At 49.7% G+C, this 23,389-nt stretch overlaps 1 protein-coding gene across 1 annotated transcript; it reads left to right on the top strand.

Moving 5' to 3' along the window:
• Positions 1-1,852: 1,852 nt before the first annotated feature.
• On the top strand, positions 1,853-20,425 carry BBS2 (Bardet-Biedl syndrome 2). The gene is made up of 17 exons (XM_028501763.2): positions 1,853-2,151; positions 3,920-4,147; positions 5,353-5,478; positions 5,752-5,814; positions 6,652-6,729; positions 9,406-9,510; positions 9,594-9,680; positions 12,288-12,423; positions 12,668-12,807; positions 13,632-13,776; positions 13,869-14,040; positions 14,820-14,949; positions 16,275-16,406; positions 16,897-17,034; positions 17,691-17,803; positions 18,848-18,996; positions 19,947-20,425. The coding sequence occupies exons 1-17, from the start codon at positions 2,035-2,037 to the stop codon at positions 20,051-20,053; spliced, it is 2,166 nt and encodes a 721-aa protein (XP_028357564.1). The 5' UTR covers positions 1,853-2,034; the 3' UTR covers positions 20,054-20,425.
• The last annotated feature ends 2,964 nt before the right edge of the window (positions 20,426-23,389 follow it).

Below are 23,389 nucleotides of genomic sequence, written 5' to 3'. Positions count from 1 at the left end.
AGGACAAGGAGAGGGAGAGGCGAGCAGTTCTTGAGCTCACCTGATTCCCACCACACGTTGATTCGCTAGGTTGGTCTTTCCTACCCCAGGGCTGAGAGGGAGCCTGCAACCATGGGCCTGCAAAAGTAAGGAAGGAAGGAGAGAAGGACGGAAGGAATGAAAGAAAGTCACTAGATTTATTACAACAGTAATCCCAACATGTCAAAGGCTGTTCTTACTAAGTGCCAGCATGGCTTTAAGTGCCCTATTTATATTAGTTTGTTCAATACACACAACAACTGCTTTTCTTTTCCCAGAAGACGACACTGGTGATCGGGAAGTTCACGGCCAGATACAGTATGCACAGCGGTTAGCAGCCCAGGCGATCCTCTGGGTCTGCTTGCCATCCTGGTTCTGCCACTTACCAGCTGTGTGGCCTTGGGCTTATGTTATGGAACCTCTTGTGACTCAGTTTTCTCTCTTGTAGAATGGGCACAATGACAGGGCTCCCCTCCCCCCATGGGTGGCTGTGAGGACCGAATGAGTTAGCGTGTGTCAGGTGCCTGGCACAGAGAAGGCGCTCGCTAAATGGGGGCATTAGGGTTAAATGATGGGCCCAAGTGTCAGTGAGTGACTGACGGATGGGGAATTGAACCCAGGTCTGCGTGCTGTCGAGGCCTGTGGGCTTATCCACCACACAGAGCTGCCCACCTGCAGCCCACCAGCAACCACCCCCGCCCCCAACAAATCCTGGGCTGTCAAGAGCCTCAGCTGTCACTGAGATGAAGAGAGCAGGTGTCTCCTCTGAAGAACCAGGCGGGGCATGGGAGGTAGAGAAGACTCTGAGACTGCTGGTCGGGAGAGGGTCAGCTCTGGCCAGTCCCTCCTGGCCATCGTCCCCTCCTCCTCAGAGGACAGCCACCGTGTCCCCAGCTGTGATCAGTGCTAGTCACAGACAAACCAACAGGCTTGAAAGAAAGGATTGTTCCAGGCTAGGGCACCATTCCTTTGGGGAAAGGGCGGCAGGGATCCTATTAGGCAGATCGGCTCCCTCTTGTTGATCTGGAAATTCCAGACTATTTGGTTTAAGGTCCCTTTCCTGCCAGGGGCTGAAACTGCAACGAAGTCTTGGTTTGCTGTCCTGGGTGCAAAGGACTCCACGCTGGGCCTGTTGTTTCTTGGACAGTGCTTACCACCAAATGACCTCCTCCATGTATTTCTTTAGTGCTTGTTTCCGCGGACTAGCATGTCCGCTCCAGAAGAGCATTGACCTAGTACGCCACCGCCATATCCCTATCGTCTGGAACGGTGCCCCACTGGAAACAACAAATAAAAAAGAAAACAAAACAAAAAAATAGAACAGTGCTTAACACATCGTTGGCCCTCAAAAAATGTTTAAATGAACGTTGAGAAGTTTCATGACTTTTCAGTTTTGCATATTTGCATTTAAACATGCATAGGGACTCTTACAAGGGGCGGTGGACTATTTATACTTGAGCGTCTAAAGCGTGACTTGCTTTCTGGGAGAGGAGCGGTACACTTAGTGCAGGTAACTACTGTGGTTTGCATCAACGGAACAGCTAAAAGCACGGGGCAGGACATTTCTTTAACTCCTGGCTCTTTGCAGTGGGGTGGCAGTGGGCGTCCTGTTGCAGTACTAGAAGGAGAAGCCCCGGGGTGCGCTGGTTCAGGGAGGGCCACTGTAGGCACGTCAGTGGAGTGGAAAATAAGACGGATAAGTTACAGCAGCAAAACGAGGTTCCCCATCACCGTGGGGAAACCTACTCAGGCTGTCCCGGGAGAGGCTCCATGGCGCAGCCGCGGGAGCCCAGCGGAGCCTGCGCAGCCGCAGAAGCAGCTGGGCGGGCCTGCGCAACTGCAGAAGCAGCTGGCGACCCGGGGGTGGGGCACCTGGGACCCGCGCCGCGTCGCTCCGAGTCTGGGCCAAGCGAGCAGAGTTGGTCCGATCCCTGCGCCCTTCACCGCAGCGGGTGAAACCCGCTCCGCTGCGCCGGCCTCGGGCCACCAGCCGTCCTCCCCACGGCCGCCGCCAGTATGCTGCTGCCCGTGTTCACCCTGAAACTGCGCCACAAAATCAACCCCCGCATGGTGGCCGTAGGGCGCTACGACGGGACGCACCCGTGCCTGGCGGCCGCCACCCAAGCGGGCAAGGTAACCGCTCCCACCTGCACCCAAGCCGGGGCCCCTGCACGTCCCACTACTCCGCGGGCCGTTACCGTGCGGCCCCGCCCCTCAATCTCCGACCCCGCCCCCAGCCAGGGTTGCCCGGCAACCGGTCGGCCTTCTCCCTGTAGTTGTCAATCCTGAGCAGAATAATGAATAAAGAGTCTCGCGTGAATGGTTTTTCTGAGTAGTTAACTTTGCCTTCAGGCACTTAGACTCCGACGTCGTTGCAGTCGCTGTGCAGATAAGGAGCTTAGGAAAGAGACGCCCACAGAAGGGGGAAGGGGCGGGTGGGGTCAGCAGTGGTGACTGACCTCAGATTCCAGCCCAGGCCTCTGCCTGCCACTATCTCAGACTGCCTCCAGCCAAACAACTTGATGAAAACCTACAAGAATACAAAGACCCCCAAATGAAATGATTCAGATCGCACTTTTGATCTGTATCCAGGTCTATTCCTGTCTTTCCCCATAACTTTCTCACTAAGTACCTGCTAGGTGTTCACTGTGTGCCGGTGCTGTGCAAGGAGAGAGACGTGGTCACTGAACAGTCACCAGGCTTCTCCTGGACCCCTCCTCTGTCCCCTCCTCTGCGTCAGATGTTGATTCAGAGATAAAGCTGGAGTCCCTACTTTCTGGAAGCTTATAATACCAAGGACAACAGACAAAGCAAATCTAGTCACTGTATGTTGATGGAGGCTTGCCCCAAATACGTGGGATACAGTGACAGCAAGCACAATAGCTCAGTTACGAAGCCTTATTATTATGTTAATTATCACAGCATTCTTGCAACAAAGCCAAGGGCAGCAGCATAGCACAGGTGTGTTGGATCCTGGCTCCAGTACCTACTAATTTCATGACCTTGGGCAAGGTGCTCAATAATAGTATCTGTCTCATAGGGTTGTTATGAGCACTAAATAAGTTAATACATACGAAGCACTTGGCATGTAAGAAATGGTCACTAACTGTTAGCTGTTATTTTTTTTATGACTCCTACTTTTCTGCCTAGTGGCTCAGAGAGGTTCCAAGTAAATACATGAGGTCACTCAGCTAGAGAGTTGTGGGAATGAGATTAGAGTTCGTGTTCTCTGACCCAGGGTGGATGTAGTAATGAATAAAACATTTATGTAATGATTTATCGTTTTCAAAGCACTTCCGCCTGTGTTGGATGTTATTCAGGTTATGACTTGGTATACATAATTATAAAGTAAATGATTCATTTTCATTGAGTGGTTTAGTGGAGTAAAGTGCTTAGCACAGGCTCTGGCACCTAATGATGTCTGTTGTTACTGTTCAGAAGCACCAACCCTGGGGTGTTGGGCTGGGGTTGGGGAAAAGACAGAAAACCGTACTTGAACAACAATAAAAAAAATAAAGAAAAAGAAAATCAGCACTGACAAATGCCTGAAACAAATTCATTGTTTCTTCTGCACGTTGATCAGACAAAGGCTGGCTGGTCAGAGTGCTTTGACAATCTGCTGGTGGGTAGCACGTAAGCGGCCCTGAAAAGCAATAATTCGACCTTGACCATTACCTTGTTCTTTCCAAGGCCGAGAACCATGGATTGCCACAGTTCATAATGGTTGAAAGCCAGCCACGCACAGAACTGTGGTAGGGTTTATAAGTAAGTTTTATAGGCGATGGAAGTGACTTCTTGTTAATGTTGATATCTGTTACTAACCTGAGTCTTTTAAAAAATGCATGTTAATTGTACATTTTTAGTATTTTAAGGGAATGTAATGGAACTCTTTCTGTTTTAGGTTTTTATTCACAATCCTCATACGCGGAGCCAGCACTTCAGGGCGCCCAGGGTCCTCCAGAGCCCCCTGGAGTCTGACGTTTCCCTTCTCAACATCAATCAGGCCGTCAGCTGCCTGACTGCAGGAGTGCTGAACCCTGAACTTGGCTACGATACTCTTTTAGTGGGGACACAGACTAACCTCTTGGCTTACGATGTCTACAATAATTCAGATCTTTTCTACAGAGAGGCAAGTACACCCCTTCTGGCCCCCAGACAACATTACCCATTCCTGTTCCTTTTTGTTGTGCCCGCAAGAGATCAGACATTTGTTCTGGTTTATGGTGTGGCTGCTGTACAACGCGGTGATTTTGTCGTTTGCCTCTGCTTCATCTCCTTGGCGCTTAATTCATCTGGTCCCGGTCGCTGACCGGTTTCATTTTGTTTCTTCCTCGTGAACAGTGTGATGTGGGACATCTTTCCCTGGGCTTACTGCCCATCCACATGTCTTCCAAGAAGCATTTGAGTCTTTTCGCCTATTTAGTTATCAGTAGTTTGTGTATTATGGATTTGTAGGTGTTCTTTGGATGTGCTGGGTACAAGTTCTTTGTCAGATTTATATATGACAAATATTTCCTCCCAGCATGCAGCTTCTTCCAGCAGCTGGGTGTCTTTGGATGAGCAAAAGTTTTCGATTTTGATGAAGTCCAGCTGATCAATTTTTTGCTTTAATGGTTAGTGCTTTTCCTGCCCTTCTGAGAAATCTTGGGTCACGTAGACATGCTTCCCATATTTTTGTACAAGACTGGAATTGAGTTTAGGCCTGGATTAGTCCGCGTTTTCCAGCTAAAGAGAGAATTAACAGGATATGTATGGCGGGGGGGGGGATATGTTTTAAAGACTCGGTGCACCCGGTTGTGGAGACGGCAAGTCCAACATTTGTAGGGTCGGCCAGCAGGCTGGAGACCCAGGGGAGAGTGGATGTTGAAATTTAAGTCCAAAGGCCACCTGGTGGCAGAATTCTCCCTTCCTTAGGGAATAGTCTTTTTTCTATTCAACTGATTGGACGAGGCCCACCCACATTATAGAGGGTGATGTGCTCCACTCAGACGCTGCTGATTTACCTGTTAGTCTCATCTGAAAAATACCTTCACAGAAACATCTAGAATGATATCTGGTCAACTATCCTAGAGAGCCTTGGACTTTGTAGCAGTTCACTGTAGCAGATTAGCGTGCGTCGCCCGGGGCCCGAGGGTCCCCGCTTGCGTCAGCACACGTCCGCCACAGTGACTGTCCTCGGGGGACAGCCCCGGCCTGCCTCCCAGGGGACCGTGTGGCTTCTCACAAATGACGCCGGAAGAATTTGAGTAGCCAAGTGAAGATAAGGATATGTATTACCTCCGGTGTGCCCGTGCATCCTTAATATCTGAGACTTTATATCTTTTTCCTTCTTAGGTGGCTGATGGGGCCAATGCAGTTGTGTTGGGGACACTGGGAGACATCTCCTCTCCGCTTGCGATTATTGGGGGGAACTGTGTACTACAGGGTTTCGATCGTGAAGGAAACGATCTCTTCTGGACGGTATGGGGAACAAAGCCCTCCCTTCAGTGCTCTTGAGCGCTTTTACTTTGAGTGTTCTTTATTTATGTTTGGTTTGTTTTTGCCATTGGCTGTATCGAATACGAGAACACAAAATGGGACCATATTTATAATTCTGTACCTGTAAAAAAAAAGATACGCCAAATTCGAATACCACCTGTTAGTGGTTTGTGTAAGCTTGTCTTTCATGTAGCTGTTGTAGTCAGAGTAAGTGAGAAGAGAGGATACATTCATGCTGCTGGTTTTTCTTTTCAGGTTACTGGAGATAACGTCCATTCCCTGGCCTTGTGTGACTTTGACAGTGATGGGAAAAAAGAGGTACGTGGGGGAGGAGATTCTCCTCCTTGTGTTCAGCTGGATACACTTGCCAGTGACAATGACTTGGGTGTGGCGAGAAGTGTCAGCTTCTCATGGTTGCCGTTGGCGCTCTGTTGCCTAAATAACGAGCTGACTGGCCTCATTTGTGTCTCTTCTCTGTTTTGAACAGTAAATCCCTTTGTCTAATACAAAGAACGAGGCCATGATGTTTCAAAGACAAAAGACAGGGTGGGAGGGAGGGCAGGACAGTTGATGGTCAACTATTGTTGACCTTGGTCATTGTTGCAATCTTAGAACTTGCTCCTGGTGCCTCTGAACCATATCAGTAAATAGTTTTCCATATTGGCGCACTTTTTCCACAATTTAGAAGTTCTGGAGACTGACTCTTAGCCTTTGAAATGAGTCTCACGGTTACTCCAGAAACTAGCTTCTTGAGCAGCCGGTGGTGTGTGGTGTCGGGTGGTGACTTGGCCCTCCTTGTCCATGGACATGGGGCCCTGGCATTTGAAATGGGGCTTCCATCTGCAGGCAGAGAGGGGAGGGGCTGAGCCAGGGGGCATCTTCAGGTGCGTGCTGGGGAGCACGCCCCGGTGGGACGTGCGGCCCAGGTGGCAGGAGAAGGTCTCAGGACCACTGTCTCGTCGCTGACCGAGGGTGCTGGCCTTCGCACTAGAGGGGACCTTCCTGAGCGCTGGGCTGCCGGGGGTTTGGAAGTCCTGGGGAGCAGCAGCGACACACAAAACATTATGCGATGTTCTGCTTTATTTGTGGAAATTGTTCTGTGTTCACTTGCTGAACTAAATGCACAATGGTTTGTTTTTTTTGTTTTTTTTTAAGCTTCTTGTGGGATCTGAGGATTTTGATATCCGAGTTTTCAAAGAAGATGAGATTGTGGCAGAAATGACAGAAACAGAGGTAAGAGGTGCCCCCTCGGAATTCTGCTGGCCTTGGGCACGATAGGTCAGCACAGTCAAACATAACAGCAAGTGAGGGGGTTGGGGCATCTGCTCACAGGCCAGACAGCGCTGGGGTGAAAACTGGGGGGTTGGAGGGGTAAACAGAGCTGTACTCTCCAAAGCTACAAAGAAGCGTTTAAAAATCTTATATGGCAGATAGCTTGAAAAGACAGATTAAATAGAGGAAAATTATTGGGCAGAAAGACATTTCTTGTAATGAGTTACATCATCATCATCATCATCATCATCATCATCATCATTGTGGCAGCTGTTTATCAGGCACCTAATACATGCCAGCCGCTGTTCTGAGAGCTTCCCACGCGCTAACTTGTGGGACCCTACAACAGCCCCGTTAGGGAGGAAGTACCACTGTTCCCATTTCACAGGTGGGACCGACGTGAAGTTTCTTTGTTAAAGTACACACACAAGGTCAGGACTCTGAAGTGGCTTGGTCAGGATTTGAACCTTTGTGCCCTGTCTTCCTCCCCTTCCTCCTCACGTCTACTAAATGGGATTGAAGGGAGTGCATAAATGAGATTTTTAGACTTTCTCTCTTCATTCAGAATAAGTACTTCTCAGGCACATTTCTGTAGGTAAACGTAAACGTTAGATGCTAGAGAACTGGGCTGGCTTCTTTGTGATTAGAATTACTTCATCAGTTTTTTGAAGCAGCACCTAAGATTGCCCTTATCCGTTACAGTTTTTGCATTCTCAGGATAGACCCAGGGCTGAGGGCGGTGGAAACAGAAAAAAGAATTGGGCTGTTCTGAATTAAGGATGAAGAGGATAGAGGAGCAGTAGCTTGTGGGCATTGCACATGGACAGAAAAAAAAAGAAACAAACAGAAGGGAATTGGAGAGGTCAGGATGGCGGGATTCTACAGACGTCGGCGGCTGGTGCTTGGGAGTCGGGCCTCACACCCCCTCTTGACCACTCGTCCTCGCTTCTCGCCGCTTACAGAAGCGAGGCTGCTCCTCCCCTAACTGCGGAGGAGGCCAGAAGGCAAAACTTGCGTACTGATGTACATAAAGTGCTACCGATGGTTTTAACTAATTGCCCTTTATCCGACAGCGAGAGCCATGGATTTTTACATAGTCATCCTTTTCCTATGCTTGCAGCCACTGTGATTGTGAAGTCACAGTTGCGGACAGAGGGGAAAGGAAGGAGGTAGATGAGTGTCAAAAGTAGCAGTGGGAGGGTGTGCCTGTACAGGGGGTGCTGTTTTATGTGTGGAGAGGGTCCTCAGCCCTCAGTAGATTCTTAAAGGGGCTTGCCACCTCTTCATCTGCCCCCCTCCCCCCCAAAAGGCCTGAGAGTCGCCAGCCTGCAGGTGCTGTGGCTGCCCTGTCCTTTCCCTGTCCTTCAAGTTTGTAGGGAATCTTTCCCCATCTGCTGGGAATCAGTCCGGTTCTGCTGGATTTCTGTTTGTTGTCAACACCAGATGTGAGGGGGCTGCATTCTTTGAGACGCCTGTTCCTCACGTCCTGGAAGAGGCCAGGAGAACGTGAAGTAAGGGAGGGCTTTCCGGTGACCATGGATCCTCTTGTCCACAAAAGAAGGAAACCAGGGAACTAAGGACGGCCTAGGGGACCCTAGGGAGTCTGGGCCCCAAATTTATGAAAATGTGGGCTTTATAAAATGGTTCTCCTCAGGACCATTTTCCTGTCCTCTCCGTTTGACCTTGCCCCTAGCTCAAACGCCTTTTCCCAGATCAGCAAAATGACAGTTTGTTGGCAGTGCAGTCGGACTCATGCCTCGAGTGAGAGAATTCTGAATCCTGCACAGCACTCAGTATTCAGAGTTGTGTGATGTGGGCGGTTTTGTAGAAAAGCCGTAGGCGTAGAGGAAATTACATAACTATTCTCTGCTTTATACACTTTGTTTCTTATTATCTGGTATTAGGGTTGGAATGAGCACTGTAGTTCTGCAGGATTATAAAGGTTATTAAGCTTCGGTTTCAACTTTAAAAGGTAATTTCGTTTAGTATCTAAAAATGCATCACTTTGAGATGCTGAATCCCGGAACAGTCCTATAAACATTTCTGTGTAACGTGTGCTTCTGCATACGGTCACATACGTGCACAGAAGCGCGTGCTTGGATTTTTCACTCTTGGAAGGATTATGTTTTTCTCTGACAAATGTCTTTCATTTCTAGCAAACAAATGATGTCAGAGAAAGAAAAGTATACACATAAAACATACTCAGTTGTGGATTTTGTAAGTGTTTTTAACATTGAGACCGTGGGATATTGTAAGTTAAGGAAATTGGAATAATCATTAGAACTTTTCTGAGTTAGGGTGTATAACACCTGTTGTATCTTCTCTAGATCATGTGCACTCGGCTTACTTCCTCCCTTACCCCTCAACTTTATTTATTTCTTTTTATAATTTGCTGAAACTTGCCACGTAAGCTCGATCTCAGATGGCAAACTTTGCGAGTTTCTTTAGTTCTGATTACCCAGCCTCTGAGACAGATGAAGTAGGTCACAGAGGAGAGGATACCTTCCCTACGAGTGGAGTGGAAGGGCATCGAAATCCGGTTTTCACACACACAGTTTTATAAAGACATACTTCACATGGAGTTGAGCCTTAATGAAAAGTTGTTGTATTTTTATGTTTTTATTTTTATTTTTGCAGATAATCACCTCCCTCTGCCCCATGTACGGCAGCCGGTTTGGCTATGCCCTTTCCAACGGCACGGTGGGAGTGTATGACAAAACGGCCCGCTACTGGAGAATTAAAGTGAGTGTGATTCGGCCTCCGACACGCAGGGACTTGGCGCCCACTGAGGGACATCTGCACTAACTACGGGAATTCCTTTCCAGTCCAAAAACCACGCCGTGAGCATTCACGCTTTCGACCTCGACGCGGACGGAGTGTGTGAGCTGATCACCGGGTGGTCCAACGGGAAGGTGAGTGTGAGCGGCCGCGTTCAGGCGCAGTTGGAAGTGGTGGTTGTCTGGGACGCGCTGGCCATGTGATGGGGCACAGCGGCACGAGGACCCTCACCCGAGTTCCTCCGCGGTGGTTTCTGACTTCACGCCCTCAGCCTTCCCACATCTCTCTCCCTGCTTTAGTCGTTGGCACTGCATAGTGAGCAGCATCCTTCAGGCCTCGTGGCCCTGTCTGGGTGGGCGGTGCTCCCCAGGGGATTCCGTCCTAGTCCCTTCCCTGGAGGAGGAGGGAGTGTGCGGCCCAGCTGACCCCAGGCGCCGACCAGCACAACAGGGAAGTCGAATGAGCTCCTAAAGAACTGTTTGGATGGCCCCTTTTCTATTAAGCCTTCAAATGGACTGAAAGCCTGGAATTAAGGGGAATAATGGTTCCCCAGCTATAACTTCAAAATAAAATCTTTTTGCATTCTTTCCTTTTATTCACTTCAAATCAGAATTTTCTACAGTCTTTTGGCAAGTCGGGACTGTGTTGTTGGAAACGGCCGGAGGAGCTGCCAGGTCTCCATGGATACCACTTGCCCTAACTCTCTCGTCTGTCCAGCTGCCTGGTGGTCAGCTCATCCTCTCTGTTTCCACTTTCCTTTACTTTTGGCCAGGACCCTGTAACCTCCCTTTGCTCTTACGTTGGTTCCTGCTTCCACACTGGGTTCTGTCTTTGTTAAGGGTATTAAAAACGATAAGGGAAGACTGTGTAGTTGCATACTAAGAGACTTGAAAATCCGTAAAATGGACCATATTCCAGGAGAATACAAATTATTATGATTGATTCAGGAATTAGGAATTACTAGATTCAGAAGTTATCGAAAGTTACTTCCAAACAGGACTCTGGGCCTAGATGTTTTAATAGTTAAATACTTTCAAAATACCAAGGAATTTCTATTATATAATCTGTTCCAAAGCTTTAAAAAAAGATAATAAAATTACACAGTTCATTACATAAGTAGAAAAACTGATGTCTCCACTTGGCAGAACTAGCACAGAGAAGGAAAATATACAGATATAACATGTTTATGTAGGTGCGGAGAGACTAAATAAATGCAACCAGCCAATTAACTTTGTTGTTAGTAGGTCACTTTAAAAAAATGTCTGTGCAAGTTCAAGGTTTTTTTTTTCCATTTATTTTTTTAGAGAGAGAAACATCAATTTGTTGTTCCACTTATTTATGCATTCATTGGTTGATTTTTGTATGTGCCCTAACCAGGGATCGAACCTGCAACCTTGATGTGTTGAGACAATGCTCTAAGCAACTGAGCCACCCAGGCTAGGTTATCTGTTGAGTTAGAGGCCCATCCTCTCCTCCAGGGCAAAGCCTTCACGTTGAATAAAGCCAAAGAATAGAAGATTCACAGAAGTACTAATTTGTAGTCTTGTTTCTAAGTTAGTGACTGATGCTCTTGTTTGCTAGATGTTGTGGAAATGCAGGGCTGAAGGCTTTTAAGCAGCTAGCAGAAAGCAGCAAGTTCGGTGCAGTGGGAGTGCGCGGGTTCCGTTGATGTGGTGAGAGCTTTGGGAAAACACAGGCCATTCAATACTCCACAGGCTTTAGCATCCCTAAGTTTCGGGCTTACACGATGCTGCTAGGAATAGCATGGATGTGTGCACGTGGCATTCTCCAGACAAAGGGTAGGGACCTGGAGCAGGCTGTGATCTCAGTTCCTTTATATGCTCATTGCAAAATCCTGATGGAAGGATGTTGATGAAAAGGCAAAAGCAGTGAGAGGCCTCAGTCACTGAGACGACCTCGACCAGACTTTCTGTAGCTCGCCTTTCATTGACGATACATGTGTTCCTGCTTAGAACAACATCCTTACTTAAGTGGCCCCTTTTCATTGCTGTTTCTGATGAGCTGGTGATGTATCTGCCTCTTATTAGGAAGAGGAAACTTGAGGAAGACAGGAGGACCCACTAGACGTGTCAGCAGTGTTTACGGGGAAGGATTCTTACACAGGGCCTTGTGACAGGCTGGATCTGTGACGAAAGGTTTGGCATTTTCAGACTTTAGATAGAACCATATTTCATGCGGTCATGTATAACGAAAGGAGCATTTTGGGGCAGGGCATTTCTTGCACAGCGATACGTGCCAGCCCCGTTCAAAGAGCTCTCCCTGGGTTGGCCCCTCGAGGCCTCCTTCCAGCCCCGTGGGGTGCAGGTGAGTCGGTGCCCTCAGACTGCTGTCACTGATCCCCGATGACGAGGCCAAGCACAGGTGCTTCAGACACTCGCCCAAGATCCCCCAGGTAGGAAGGGCAAACCTGGAGCCGGAACCTGGGCAGGCTGGACTTTTGCACTGTGTGTTATACATCCTGCCTCTCAGCTAACTCGTTGATCCAAATGAAACAGAACATAAAGGCCCATTGTAAAACAACTTATTTAGAAAGAAGAAATCACAGCTGGTGAAGGCCTCTTAGGGCCCCCTCGGGCCCCAGGGGTCAAAGGTGCCTCCTCAGCAGCCAGGGGGCGCTGTGGAGTACTGCTGGGGACCACTTAACTAAATGACCTGTAGGTTTTCGTGTTTTTTAAAAACAGCGGCAGAAGCGATTTTCCAAGTGCTCGTTTTATTTTTAGGTCGACGCTCGGAGTGACCGAACTGGGGAAGTGATCTTTAAGGATAACTTCTCTGCCGCGATCGCTGGAGTGGTGGAGGGAGATTACTGCGGGGACGGCTGCGTTCAGCTGATCTGCTGCTCCGTGGACGGCGAGAGTAAATGGGGCGGGGGATCCTCGGGAAGTCAGGTTTTCAGTCCCATTGATTGGTCAGGACACCGGGAAACCCCACTCCAAAGTGTTCACATGGATGCCCTCCCATCCGAGTAAGTGCCCCGAAGGTGGGGGAACGAGAACCTAGGTGTTTGGTTCCTAAGACCAGGTAACCCATGACGTCCAAGTAGACCTGGCGAGACGCGGCAGGTTCCTCCGCGTGGTGAGGGCTCGTTTCTTCCCTTCAGTCCGGGGCTACCTGCCAGGCTTGGACGAGATGAGAGGGAACCTCGTGGACACCAGCGTGGAGCAGGACCTGATCCGGGAGCTGAGTCAGAAGAAACAGAATCTGCTGCTGGAGCTCCGTAACTATGAGGATAATGCCAAGGTGGGGCCCAGTGCGGAGGGGGGTGGAGTCTGCAGCGTTGAGGGTGGCACGTGTAGGAGGAGGAGCCTGTCGGAGTCCCCCAACAGGACACATGGGCTCCCGCCTGCCCGCCGGCAGTGGTGCGGGCTGCTTCAGCCTTTCTGGCCTGGGTCAGAATGGACAGGGCATTTTTTTTTCCGTCTGGAAATCCCACTTCCCGGCAGTGCACCAGCGGTCCATTTCCTGCAGCCCCGTGGGCAGCAGTGCCCAGCTGGCAGCAGCCTAGATGGCGACAGTGATGGGGAATGTGTGCTGGGGAATGAGGAGCAGCTCAGTGGAGTGAAGTCTATGTCCTTGGGCTGATGCGGGAAGATGAGTGTGGTGTGAAGTGAAAAGGAGGAACAATAGGTGTGGAGCATCTTTTCCCTTTTCAAAAGCAAGCAACACGAACGGTGACAGCCACAGGGACCTCTGTGTGCGTCTGTATGCGTACGTACCAGGCCGGCTGGAGGATGAGCGGGCGAGTGGGATTGTAATTTGTCCCGTCATGCGTGACCGTGTTTTAATTCGCTATGCTGAATGAATTTTGTTTTGTTATTTCCAAAGAACAATATAAACGATGTGAAAGGCATGGTGGGTACGCAGAAAGGGACAAGGGTATTTTCCCCTGGGAAAAGGCCCCAAGGGGGCGCTAGTGAGGAGAGTCCTCTGAATTCTGAAAAAGCAGATGAATAGAGTGAGATGACGAGAGTGTCTGTTGAAGCAGAATGACCACAGTGTCTAAAAGTGGCATTCCTCCCCGTGGTGACTGAGCTGGACGCGGGGCTGCGGGGGCTGTTTGGCAGGTGGAGGTGAGCAGTCCCCCGAGTGAGGCCGACGGGCAGCGGGGCGTCATCCCCGCCAACACCAAGCTCCACACCGCCCTCTCGGTCAACCTGGGGAGCGAGACGCAGGCCGCTCACGCGGAACTGTGCATTTCCACTTCCAACGGTAAGACGTTGCCTACAGGGAGCGTGTGTCGGCGCCGGGGCTGCCTCTGAGGGTGGCTCTCGAACCGCCTGCCGTTTCCTCTCTCCCTGCAGACACTATCATCCGGGCGGTCTTGATCTTTGCAGAGGGCATCTTTCTGGGCGAGAGCCACGTGGTACACCCCAGCCCCCACAGCCTGTCCAGCTCCATCCGCATCCCGATCACGCCTCCCAAGGATGTGCCGGTGGATCTGCACCTGAAAACCTTCGTGGGTTACAGGAGCAGGTGACCCTCTGCCAGACACAGTGTATTTCCAGGCGGCCCCGAGAGGAGGGCAGGATGTGTGGGTCCTTCCATTGTGCCGGGGACCCTCGGGGGCCGCAGAAGCCATCGAAGGGTCTGTCCACCCAGGAAGGGTTTCCCAGAACCTTATTTCCCTAATTTGAAATCTTTCCCCAAAAAGGAGGGGGTGGGTATTCAAGACGGTTATTTTCTGGTTTTAGTCTCATAATTTTATAATTACAAAAGTTCAAAAAATATGTTTAATTGGTGGTTTCTCAACTCCTAGTTTTGACCTCTAAGACTGTGAGAGTTGGGCTGCATCTTTTTTTTTTTTTAAGAATTTATTTATTTATTTTTAGAGAGGGAAGGGAGGGGGAGAGAGAGAAAAACATCAATGTGTGGTTGCTGGGGGTCATGGCCTGCAACCCAGGCATGTACCCTGACTGGGAATCGAACCTGCGACACTTTGGTTTGCAGCCCGCACTCAATCCACTGAGCTATGCCAGCCAGAGCTGGGCTGCATCTTTATATGAGTTCTACATAACCCCAGCTCATGGAAAAAATCCACTGGATGTATAGAAGACAGAAGCCTTTCACGTTTTTTGAGGGTGTTTTAAATTCTTGGTGCATGTACATGTATTTATAGACTCATGTTACCTCCAAATCCCCAACCCCATTATTGTGGTGATTTAACCCCACAGTTTTGGGGGATTTTTTCTATTTGTGACCCTCAAACATCAGCTCGATGACTCGGTTCTCCCTGTCCCGTTGGTCGGCCACAGCACCCAGTTCCACGTGTTCGAGCTGACGAGGCAGCTCCCGCGGTTCTCCATGTACGCGCTGACCAGCCCCGGCTCCGCCGGCCAGCCGCTTGGGTACGTCAACTTCACCATCGCAGAGCGGGCCCAGAGGGTGAGCATCTGGCTTTCCTCTTTCCATGCTGTTGTTGCGTTTTAGAACCCGGAGGATGTTACTTCCCAGGAGGGAGGACCTCATGTGAATGAGTTATTTGGTAGCCGTAAGTATGACATGAATTATGTAGCTTGGAGGTGGTTTGTGTCCTGTAACCGAATATTGCTAAAATACCCCCTCCCACTTTGAAAAAAATACACACCGTCTGTGCCCGGGCCATCCTCCATTACAGGTGAGTGCTCACCGGTTGTAATGCCCCGGTGGCTGTGGTCCTAGCGTGGGTGTCCTGACCTGGGGTTTCGAGAGGAGCCTGCATCGGCGTGAAGGAGAGGTGGACTCGGAGCTGGGCACATCTGGGGGTTCCAATGCTACCTTAACTAATCAGTTTAGCTTAGAATGTAATTAAATTCTTAGTGATTTGGGGGAAACGCCCCTCACCAGTCTGAGCCTCAGTGTCCTTATCTGCGGGGATATCTTACCTCCCGGGGCCCCTGAAGATTACGTAATTGGTGTGACAGCACCTTGTCCACTGGAAAGGCCCGATACCCGTGGACTTGAACCATCGCTGACGTCAGAATTCTTAGTGAGGCTTTTCAGTCGTGTGGATTCTCAGTCTCCTGCCAGGCCCATGGAGCCAGGAACTCTACAGGGGGCCCTTCATGGTGGCTCTTATGTGGAACCTGTATTACAAACCACTGTGAAGTACTATATTCTTATCTTAATTTTAAATTTTATTGTGTGGATGTGTCCTGGTGTCTGTATTGTGTGTACATGAATATTCCATTTAAAAAAATTTTTTTAGAGATTTATTTATTTATTTTTAGAGAGGGAAGGGAGGGAGAAAGAGAGAGAGAGAGACATCAATGTGCGGTTGCTGGGGACCATGGCCTGCAACCCAGGCATGTGCCCTGACTGGGTAAAAATTTTTTAAAAGAATGGCCAGGAATAATTTCAGGCAGATTACGTTGTCCAGGACATAGCCACAGGAGAGCTCTCCTGTAAACAGAGTTAGCATCATCCCTGAATTGCTTCTCCACGACATACGAGATCACATCTAAGTTGAAAATGCTGTTAGATCGTGCCTGCGGTGGGGCCAGACGCCATCACGAACGCTCCTTAAGAACATGCAGGCAGAGGGAAGGGGGGGCTGAGGCTGGTGTTTTGTTGGTGGTGGTGGTGGTGGTGGCGGTGGTAGACTGGGGTGGGGGCGGGGGCGACGTGCAATTGTTTGTTTTCCAAGCAATGAAACGAGAAAGCAGGAGGACTCTTTTAACAATGGCTGCACTTTAAAAATGGAGGTTCATGGTGCCCTGTTCCCCTTTAAGGTGGTGATATGGCTCAACCAGAACTTCCTGCTCCCCGAGGACACCAGCATTCAGCATGCCCCCTTCCAAGTGTGTTTCACCTCCCTGCGCAACGGCAGCCCGCTGTCCATAAAGATAAAGCCGAGTGGAGAGGTAACGCTGAACGTCTTGGACACAGGTCTCTCACGTCATGTTCACCATGCAGTGTGAGCGAGGCGGGTGACCCTGGGCTCAAGGTCATCAAACCATGTGTTTCGACTCACCCCGGTCCTGCTGATCATCTCAGACGCTGGGCTGTAGCCCAGAGCAGCGTTTTCCTGCCTCCCCGCCTCCTCCCCCCAGCCCTTCCTTGTCTCCCTGGGGGAGGGTTGGGAACGCAGAGGTGACCAGAAACGTGTTCACTGTTCGCATGACTTTGCTGTTTAGTGTGTAAGGCCGAAGGACTGATCTTCTAGCCTGCTGCCAGACACAGTGAACGTGGTTTGTCCTTTCCTTGAGGACTAAACCCTGTCTTTGTTTTTGTCACCACGTTTGAGTTTATGCTCAACCAATGTGTTGAATGTGGGTAAATTCAGGTGCTGTGTTCTCTGGGTTTGTCTTTAACATCCAAGGATGCTAACCTCGTCTCTTTTCCCCTGGGGAGATCACTGTGAATACCGATGATATCGACTTGGCCGGTGACATCATCCAGTCGATGGCCTCTTTTTTTGCGGTTGAAGACCTCCAGGTGGAAGCGGATTTCCCCGCCTACTTCGAGGAATTACGGAAGGTGCTGGTTAAGGTGAGGACAGCCGGTAGATGCTTTCACCAGAACGTGGTGGCTTAATAATGTTTGAAATGTTTCTCTTAGATCAGTGGTACTAGGACTATACATATGTTATATGATGCTCATGTTTTAAAGAATTTTGCAAATTCTTAAAATAAAAATTTGGAGAGTTCACTGAAGCATTTCTTTTCCAACAGTGAGTAGTTAGCTCCTGACCACCCTGCCTTCTCTGTTTGATTTGGGAGAAGGCTTTTTTAAAATGTAGGTCAGCAGTGTGTTCTGCTGACCCTTCACCTTGTCTGTTGCATCGACTTTGCGCTTGGGCGTGGTGCTTTCCAACGACGCAGGTTCAAAAGGAAAAGGAAAAATGATGGCGACTGGCCCCAAATTAGAACCGAGTTCCTACCCCAGATTTCTGAGCTGTGATGACCAGCTGCCAGGGCTCCCATGTGAGGGTGCAGAAAGGATCCCAACGGAAGGCCACCTTGGGTGCTGGAGATAGCCCAGACTCATCAGTTCCCTGGGGAGGAGGTGACTCGTGGGTGGTTGAGAGGGTCCAGTCAGCAGGGGAAAGGAGAGGGCCGTGGCGTACGGTAGACAGTGTCTTCTCAGTCTGTCTGGTTTGCAAGGAGCCCCGGAGGCTTTTTAACCCCCCGTGTCCACGGCCCCAGGTGGATGAGTATCATTCCGTACACCAGAAGCTCAGTGCCGACATGGCTGACAATTCCAATCTGATCCGAAGTTTGCTGGTCCGAGCTGAGGATGCTCGTCTGATGAAGGACATGTGAGTATTTACTGGGGCTGCCACAGCTGCAAGGAGCGACAGGTCAGCCTCACGGGACAGCCGCTCTCCGACGCTACTCCTCGGAGTGTCATCAGTGCAGCGACTTCAAAAATGATTTGAAAATGAGTTGCAAATGGGCACAACCTGTGACCCAAAAGTTCTCCTGGTTTATAACCTAGAAAAACGTGCACACTTATAAATCAGGGCATTTGTGCAAGAGTGCTCATGCGGGCAGTGTTCGTAAGAACCCCAGAGTGGAAGCAGTCCGAAGCAGCGTCGACAGCGTAACGGAGAGGTCATGCTCCAGACAGCGGAACGCTCCTTGCAGTGAGGGGCATGTATCTCAGTGATGCACACCGGCATGGGCAGATCTAACAAATGTGATGGAGGGTGAGAGGAGGAGGGCTCAAAAGACTGTGCACAAAATGCTCCACGTATCTGTAGTTTGGAAACAGGTGAAATGGAACTGTATCGTTTGGGAAGCATACGTAGATGATAAAAGTATAAACTCGGGGAAAAGAGGACCAGAGCTGGTATTTTGTCCGGGGGCAGAGGGACTGTGTTCGGAAGAAACACAGTGGCAGGCTCCTGGGATGCTGCGATGCCCTTCTTCTCCACGTGGCTCACGCGCGTCTGTCCCATGAAGTTTTTGAATGTGTGTTACCTTTGATGACAAACAGGTGAGAATAGATACGGGCAGGTCTAGCACATTTTGTCCAATGACTGTTAACCCGAAACCTGGAAGGTAGGCTCTCATCTTACTCCCTTTTCCCGACCCCCGGCACAGGGGGCACTGGGCCATTCTTGGCTCCCGAATTCCAGTAAACTCTGGGCCAATAACAAAGGAAGACCACTTGTCTTCCATTTACTCAGAAGAAAGACTACTTTGATAGACACTTTTCACTGTTTTCAAAGCAAACTTTCGTAGTTACCGTGTTCTGATGACAGTACAGCTTTTCTTTATGTGTCTAAGAAGTTTGCAAGCGTTTTCATTTGAGTCTGCCAGTAAGGTGCAATGATGCTCAATTTCTTTGACTCACACAGGAAAGCGATGAAGAATCGCTACATGGAGCTCTATGATCTCAATAAAGACTTGCTCAATGGGTATAAAATTCGCTGCAACAATCACACAGAGCTGCTGGGGAACCTCAAAGCTGTCAATCAAGCAATTCAAAGAGCAGGTCGTCTGCGCGGTGAGTCTCTGTAGCACCGTTGTTAGTGATTTGGGGGCGAGAACCAGTGAAGATGGTGGTAGCCCCAAGAATCCATATTGGAGCCTGTATCTATTATAAAGCTACTTTCAGCCCTGGCTGGTGAGGCTCAGTGGCTTGAGTGCCAGCCTGCGAACTGAAAGGTCGCTGGTTTGATTCCCAGTCAGGGCACCTGCCTGGGTTGTGGGCTGGGTCCTTCCTTGGCTGGGGGCGTTCGAGAGGCAACTACACATGGATGTTTCTTTTCCTCTCTTTCTCCCTCCCTTCTCCTCTCTCTAAAAAGAAATAAAATCTTTAAAGAAAAAAAGATATTTTTAATATTCCAGTTGGTACCACTCACTTCAGTTTCAGCCAGCCAGTGGATTGGCTTTAATTGGTGTCCAGATTTCAAAAAAAAGAGAAAGCTTTTAGCTCCTTCCCTTAGACCTTGCTGCATCCTCTAAAGAACCTGGTGGTAGATCCCCAAGAAGACAGCCCTATGTACCCCTATTACAAAAAATGGGGTGGAGGGGAAGGAGACTGAAAATTATTGACTCCAGTGTCCAACTTAAAAGTTAGAAGAAGAACCACACAGTAAGCCAAAGGAAGCAAAAAATAGAGCCAGAGATTTATAACTGAAATCTGCTGTTTGGACTCAGTGGTTTGACCTCCTTTTCGCAATCATCTTTGGCGGGTGGGTGTGAGCTTTGATCCTTTTCTGTGAAAGTGACTTTTGATTTCTAGGTTTGAAATGGGCTCCAGGCCTGGTCTGTGATAAACCTCCTCACAAAGATATCTTTTTTAGGGAGTGGGAGGATCCATTATCTAAATTCGCCCTGTGCGCGACTCTCTTCCACCCTGGTTTTCCGGTGCTTTAAAGCTGGCCTCCGATTTACCGTTGCCCTTTCCGTAACCCTTCAGACTGTACTGATTCGAGTGTTCTTCTCGCGCAGTTGGCAAGCCAAAGAGCCAGGTGATCGCCGCCTGTCGGGATGCCATCCGGAGCAACAGCATCAGCACGCTGTTCAGAGTCATGCGGGTGGGGACGGCGTCTTCCTAGGAGAGGGACCTGCAGGCGACGGAGCTCCTGGGAGGTGTGTTTCCCTGAAAATCCAGGCCGGTTTCCTGTGGATGGTGCCCCGGCAAACCCAGGGCGCTGAGTGAAAACAGCCTTGGGGAGTCGTGCCCGTGAGACGAAGCACTGCACCTGAACAGTGTATTCACTCTCTAGTTTTCAGATCAGTAGTGCCGCTGTCAATTAACACCAGGTTTGCACGGACACAGGTGAATCCTTTTGGAACATTAGGGCTTCGAAGTCCAGTATTTCTGTACGTATGTAAAGTTGTGTATAGATACATCTTCTTCCTTGTAATTGAATTTGTGACTTTAAAATAGATTGCCTACCTTTCCATTAAAATTTAAAAGCGTTGCACTTCGTGTTGACGGATTTTAAAATCACCACCACACCGGAATCGCATAAACCATTTGCAGTAGGTGGAGGGAAAAACAGGCACGTTCCACATGTGCACCTTCCCTGTAATCACTGATTAAAGGTGGGGGCAAGGAGGCTGCACTGAGTCCCGAGTGATCTATCGGTTGGAGTAACGCCAACTGCTGAAATGGACCTCCAATGCCTAAGGACCCATTCGTTTCTCAGGACGTCAGGGTTCCTCTGGAGTCGTTCAGAGACCCAGAGACTCCTTTCCTCACGAGGCTGTGTTACCCTCCAGGGAGGCCTTTCTCAGCCTCGGGAAAATGATCGGGGGGGTGGGGACCCTTCCACAGGCACTGCACCCCGGGAAGACCTCGTGGCCTCGGGGCTCCCCTCTCACTGGGGACCCTGCTGGGGAAGGGTTGCCTAGGGTCTTGCCGTTGTTCATGTCCAAGCTGGCACGAAAGGAAATGCTTCTCGAGGCTGTGGTCTGGAAGGGGCCCACTCTGACTTCCACGAGGAACTCCCACGTGAGTTCCAGGAGCTCACGTGGCCGCACCGGCCTGCCGAGGCCCGCAAATGCGGCCCAGCTGTGCACCTGCCAGGGCGAGAAAGCCGAGGCTGGGCCGGCGGCTGGCAACTCCTTTCCTAAGAGTTCAAGTTTTGCCTTAAGGTAGATTTCAGGACCGGTTTGGTCCATTTTCACAGCTGAAGAGCGTTTGGGAGTGGTTGAGGGGGAGGGGCCGTTCCTCAGTGGCAGGTGAACGTGATTAGTTTCCTCCAATCGGCCACTGAGGACGAGCGCTTCCGTTTCTGCAAGGTGAGCTTTGTGGAGTCCTGATCTCAAAGAGATTATGCCTCGTAGTACCTTTGCTTTTTTGCATTTTCAAACTGTAAACTCGAGACATCCACATTTGCTGTGTTACCTTCTCTGGTCCCTGAAGTAGTAAAGAATCTCCTCTGCCTCAAATCCGAGGACATGGAAGGGCAGGGGCTCCTTACTGGCCGGAGTCACCGCTGCTGGCAAAACTCGAGTCCCACTGCTGAGTCCTTTTCACTCTCACCCACGGTCCACCCTGAGACCGAAATCTCTCGTGGGGGCTGGCTTTCAATTGTACGGCACTTCCCATTTTTAGGGACCCTAACAGAATAACCTAATGAAGGATCATTCTGTCATTCTTCAATCAAAATACTTCCTTCTTAACCTAAAAAATATTCATGGGCAAGGCTTGAAGGGAGCAACCTGCAGCAAGATTTAAGATTTTAAGATTTTATTTATTTATATTTATTTTTAGAGAGGGAAGGGAGGGAGATAGAGAGACATCAACGTACAGTTGCTGGGGGTCATGGCCTGCAACCCAGGCATTCCCTGACTGGGAATCGAACCTACGACACTTTGGTTCTCAGCCCACGGTCAATCCACTGAGCTATGCCAGCCAGGAAGATTTTTTTTAATACTCCTGATTTACAGGTTCTAAGTTTACTTTCACATTCAGTTGATCCTGTTGATACTAGTATCTGAGCTCAAAGAGGCGGCATGTTTCCTACGGGGCCCCAGAGCTCCGTCTGGTGAGCGGTGTGGAGGCCTGAGACCGAGCAGCCACAGCCCTTGCTGCTGTCCTGATGCGCTCCCACGCCAGCGAGACCGGATGAGGTGACAATGTTTGTTAAGACACTCAGTTACCTTTCTCATCTGAGAAGCCACCTTGCTCAGCTTAGGGACGAGAAAAACTGGTTATCAGGCACTTCCCTATTGTTCCACCCCAACAGAATCCGAGTGCCTTCTGGAAGCTTACACTGGAAGCTTTGTTTTGTTGCTGAGTTTTGTTGAAGCTTTCAGCAAACAGTCGGCCTCCATGTAAAATGTAAAAGCTGATCTTGAGAATTCTGATATCGGGGAAAAAGCTTTTCGGTCAATCATCTGTGCATCCCCTTTAGAGTCACCACCACCCGGTGCTCAGCATTTTCTAGAGAGAATGGTGTTTATTACTTCTCACCATGTCTGCCCACCCACAGCCACTAGGGCTCAGCTGAGCCCTAATGCCCTCTGCTCGGGTCTTCCCTTTCCCCCGTCTGTTCCTTAGCCCTCAGTACACCCTGTGTTTACATAGATCTTAACGCCCTATTCAGGGAGGGCAGGGCTGCCTCGTACTGTATTCGGCTTTATCTCCCGCTGGTGCTGAGCGCACGCCTTCAGCACAGGCAGCATCTGCTGCTCTCTCGGGGCTGTCTGTCCTCAGTTGGCCTGTCGGTAGAGAACTAGCAACTTCACCACTATTATGCAATACTGGGAGGGCTCTACAAGGATGATTTTTAACATTATTAAAGTTTCAGATTTCATCATTAGCAGCAACAAATCTGCCAAAGCAGAGTCCTGTGATCCCAGAAATAAATGATCTCCGATTCCACCTTGAAACTCAAGTACAAGACGACGCCCGTGCAGCCTGGCGTTCTGCGCTCTGCCCCGTTCCCATCTGGCCCCTGCCCACGCTGTGTGCTCCGGCTCCCGAGTTATCCTTCTATTTGCGTGCTACAGAAATCTGCTTCCCCTGAAGTGATACCACATGGACGACTCCTAAGTCGTTTTCAAAACCGTCTCTGTGGACTAACTTTGTAGCAATTGGAGGGGGTCATCTGTTTTTGTAGGAATAGGGGTGCCCAACCTTTTGGCGTCTCTGGGCCACACCAGAAGAAGAGTTGTCTTGGGCCGCACATTAAATACACAAGCACTAATGAAAACGGATGAGCAAAACAAGCAAAAAGGTTTTAAGTACATTTACGATCTTGTGTTGGGTCACATTCGTAGCCATCCCAGGCCACGTGCAGGCCGCAGGTTGGATGCCCCTGGTGGTGCACGAAGGCTGGAGAGCCTGCCTCAGCCGTCCCTTTGTCCCCTTTCCACGGGACCCGTGGTTTCTCACTCAGTCTGAGTGGTGGCAGGGATATGATGGCGCCGAAGAGACA

This window comes from Phyllostomus discolor, chromosome 12 (assembly GCF_004126475.2).
Source record: "Phyllostomus discolor isolate MPI-MPIP mPhyDis1 chromosome 12, mPhyDis1.pri.v3, whole genome shotgun sequence".
NCBI lineage: Eukaryota > Metazoa > Chordata > Mammalia > Chiroptera > Phyllostomidae > Phyllostomus > Phyllostomus discolor.
This window is presented reverse-complemented; position numbering and strand designations above follow the sequence as displayed.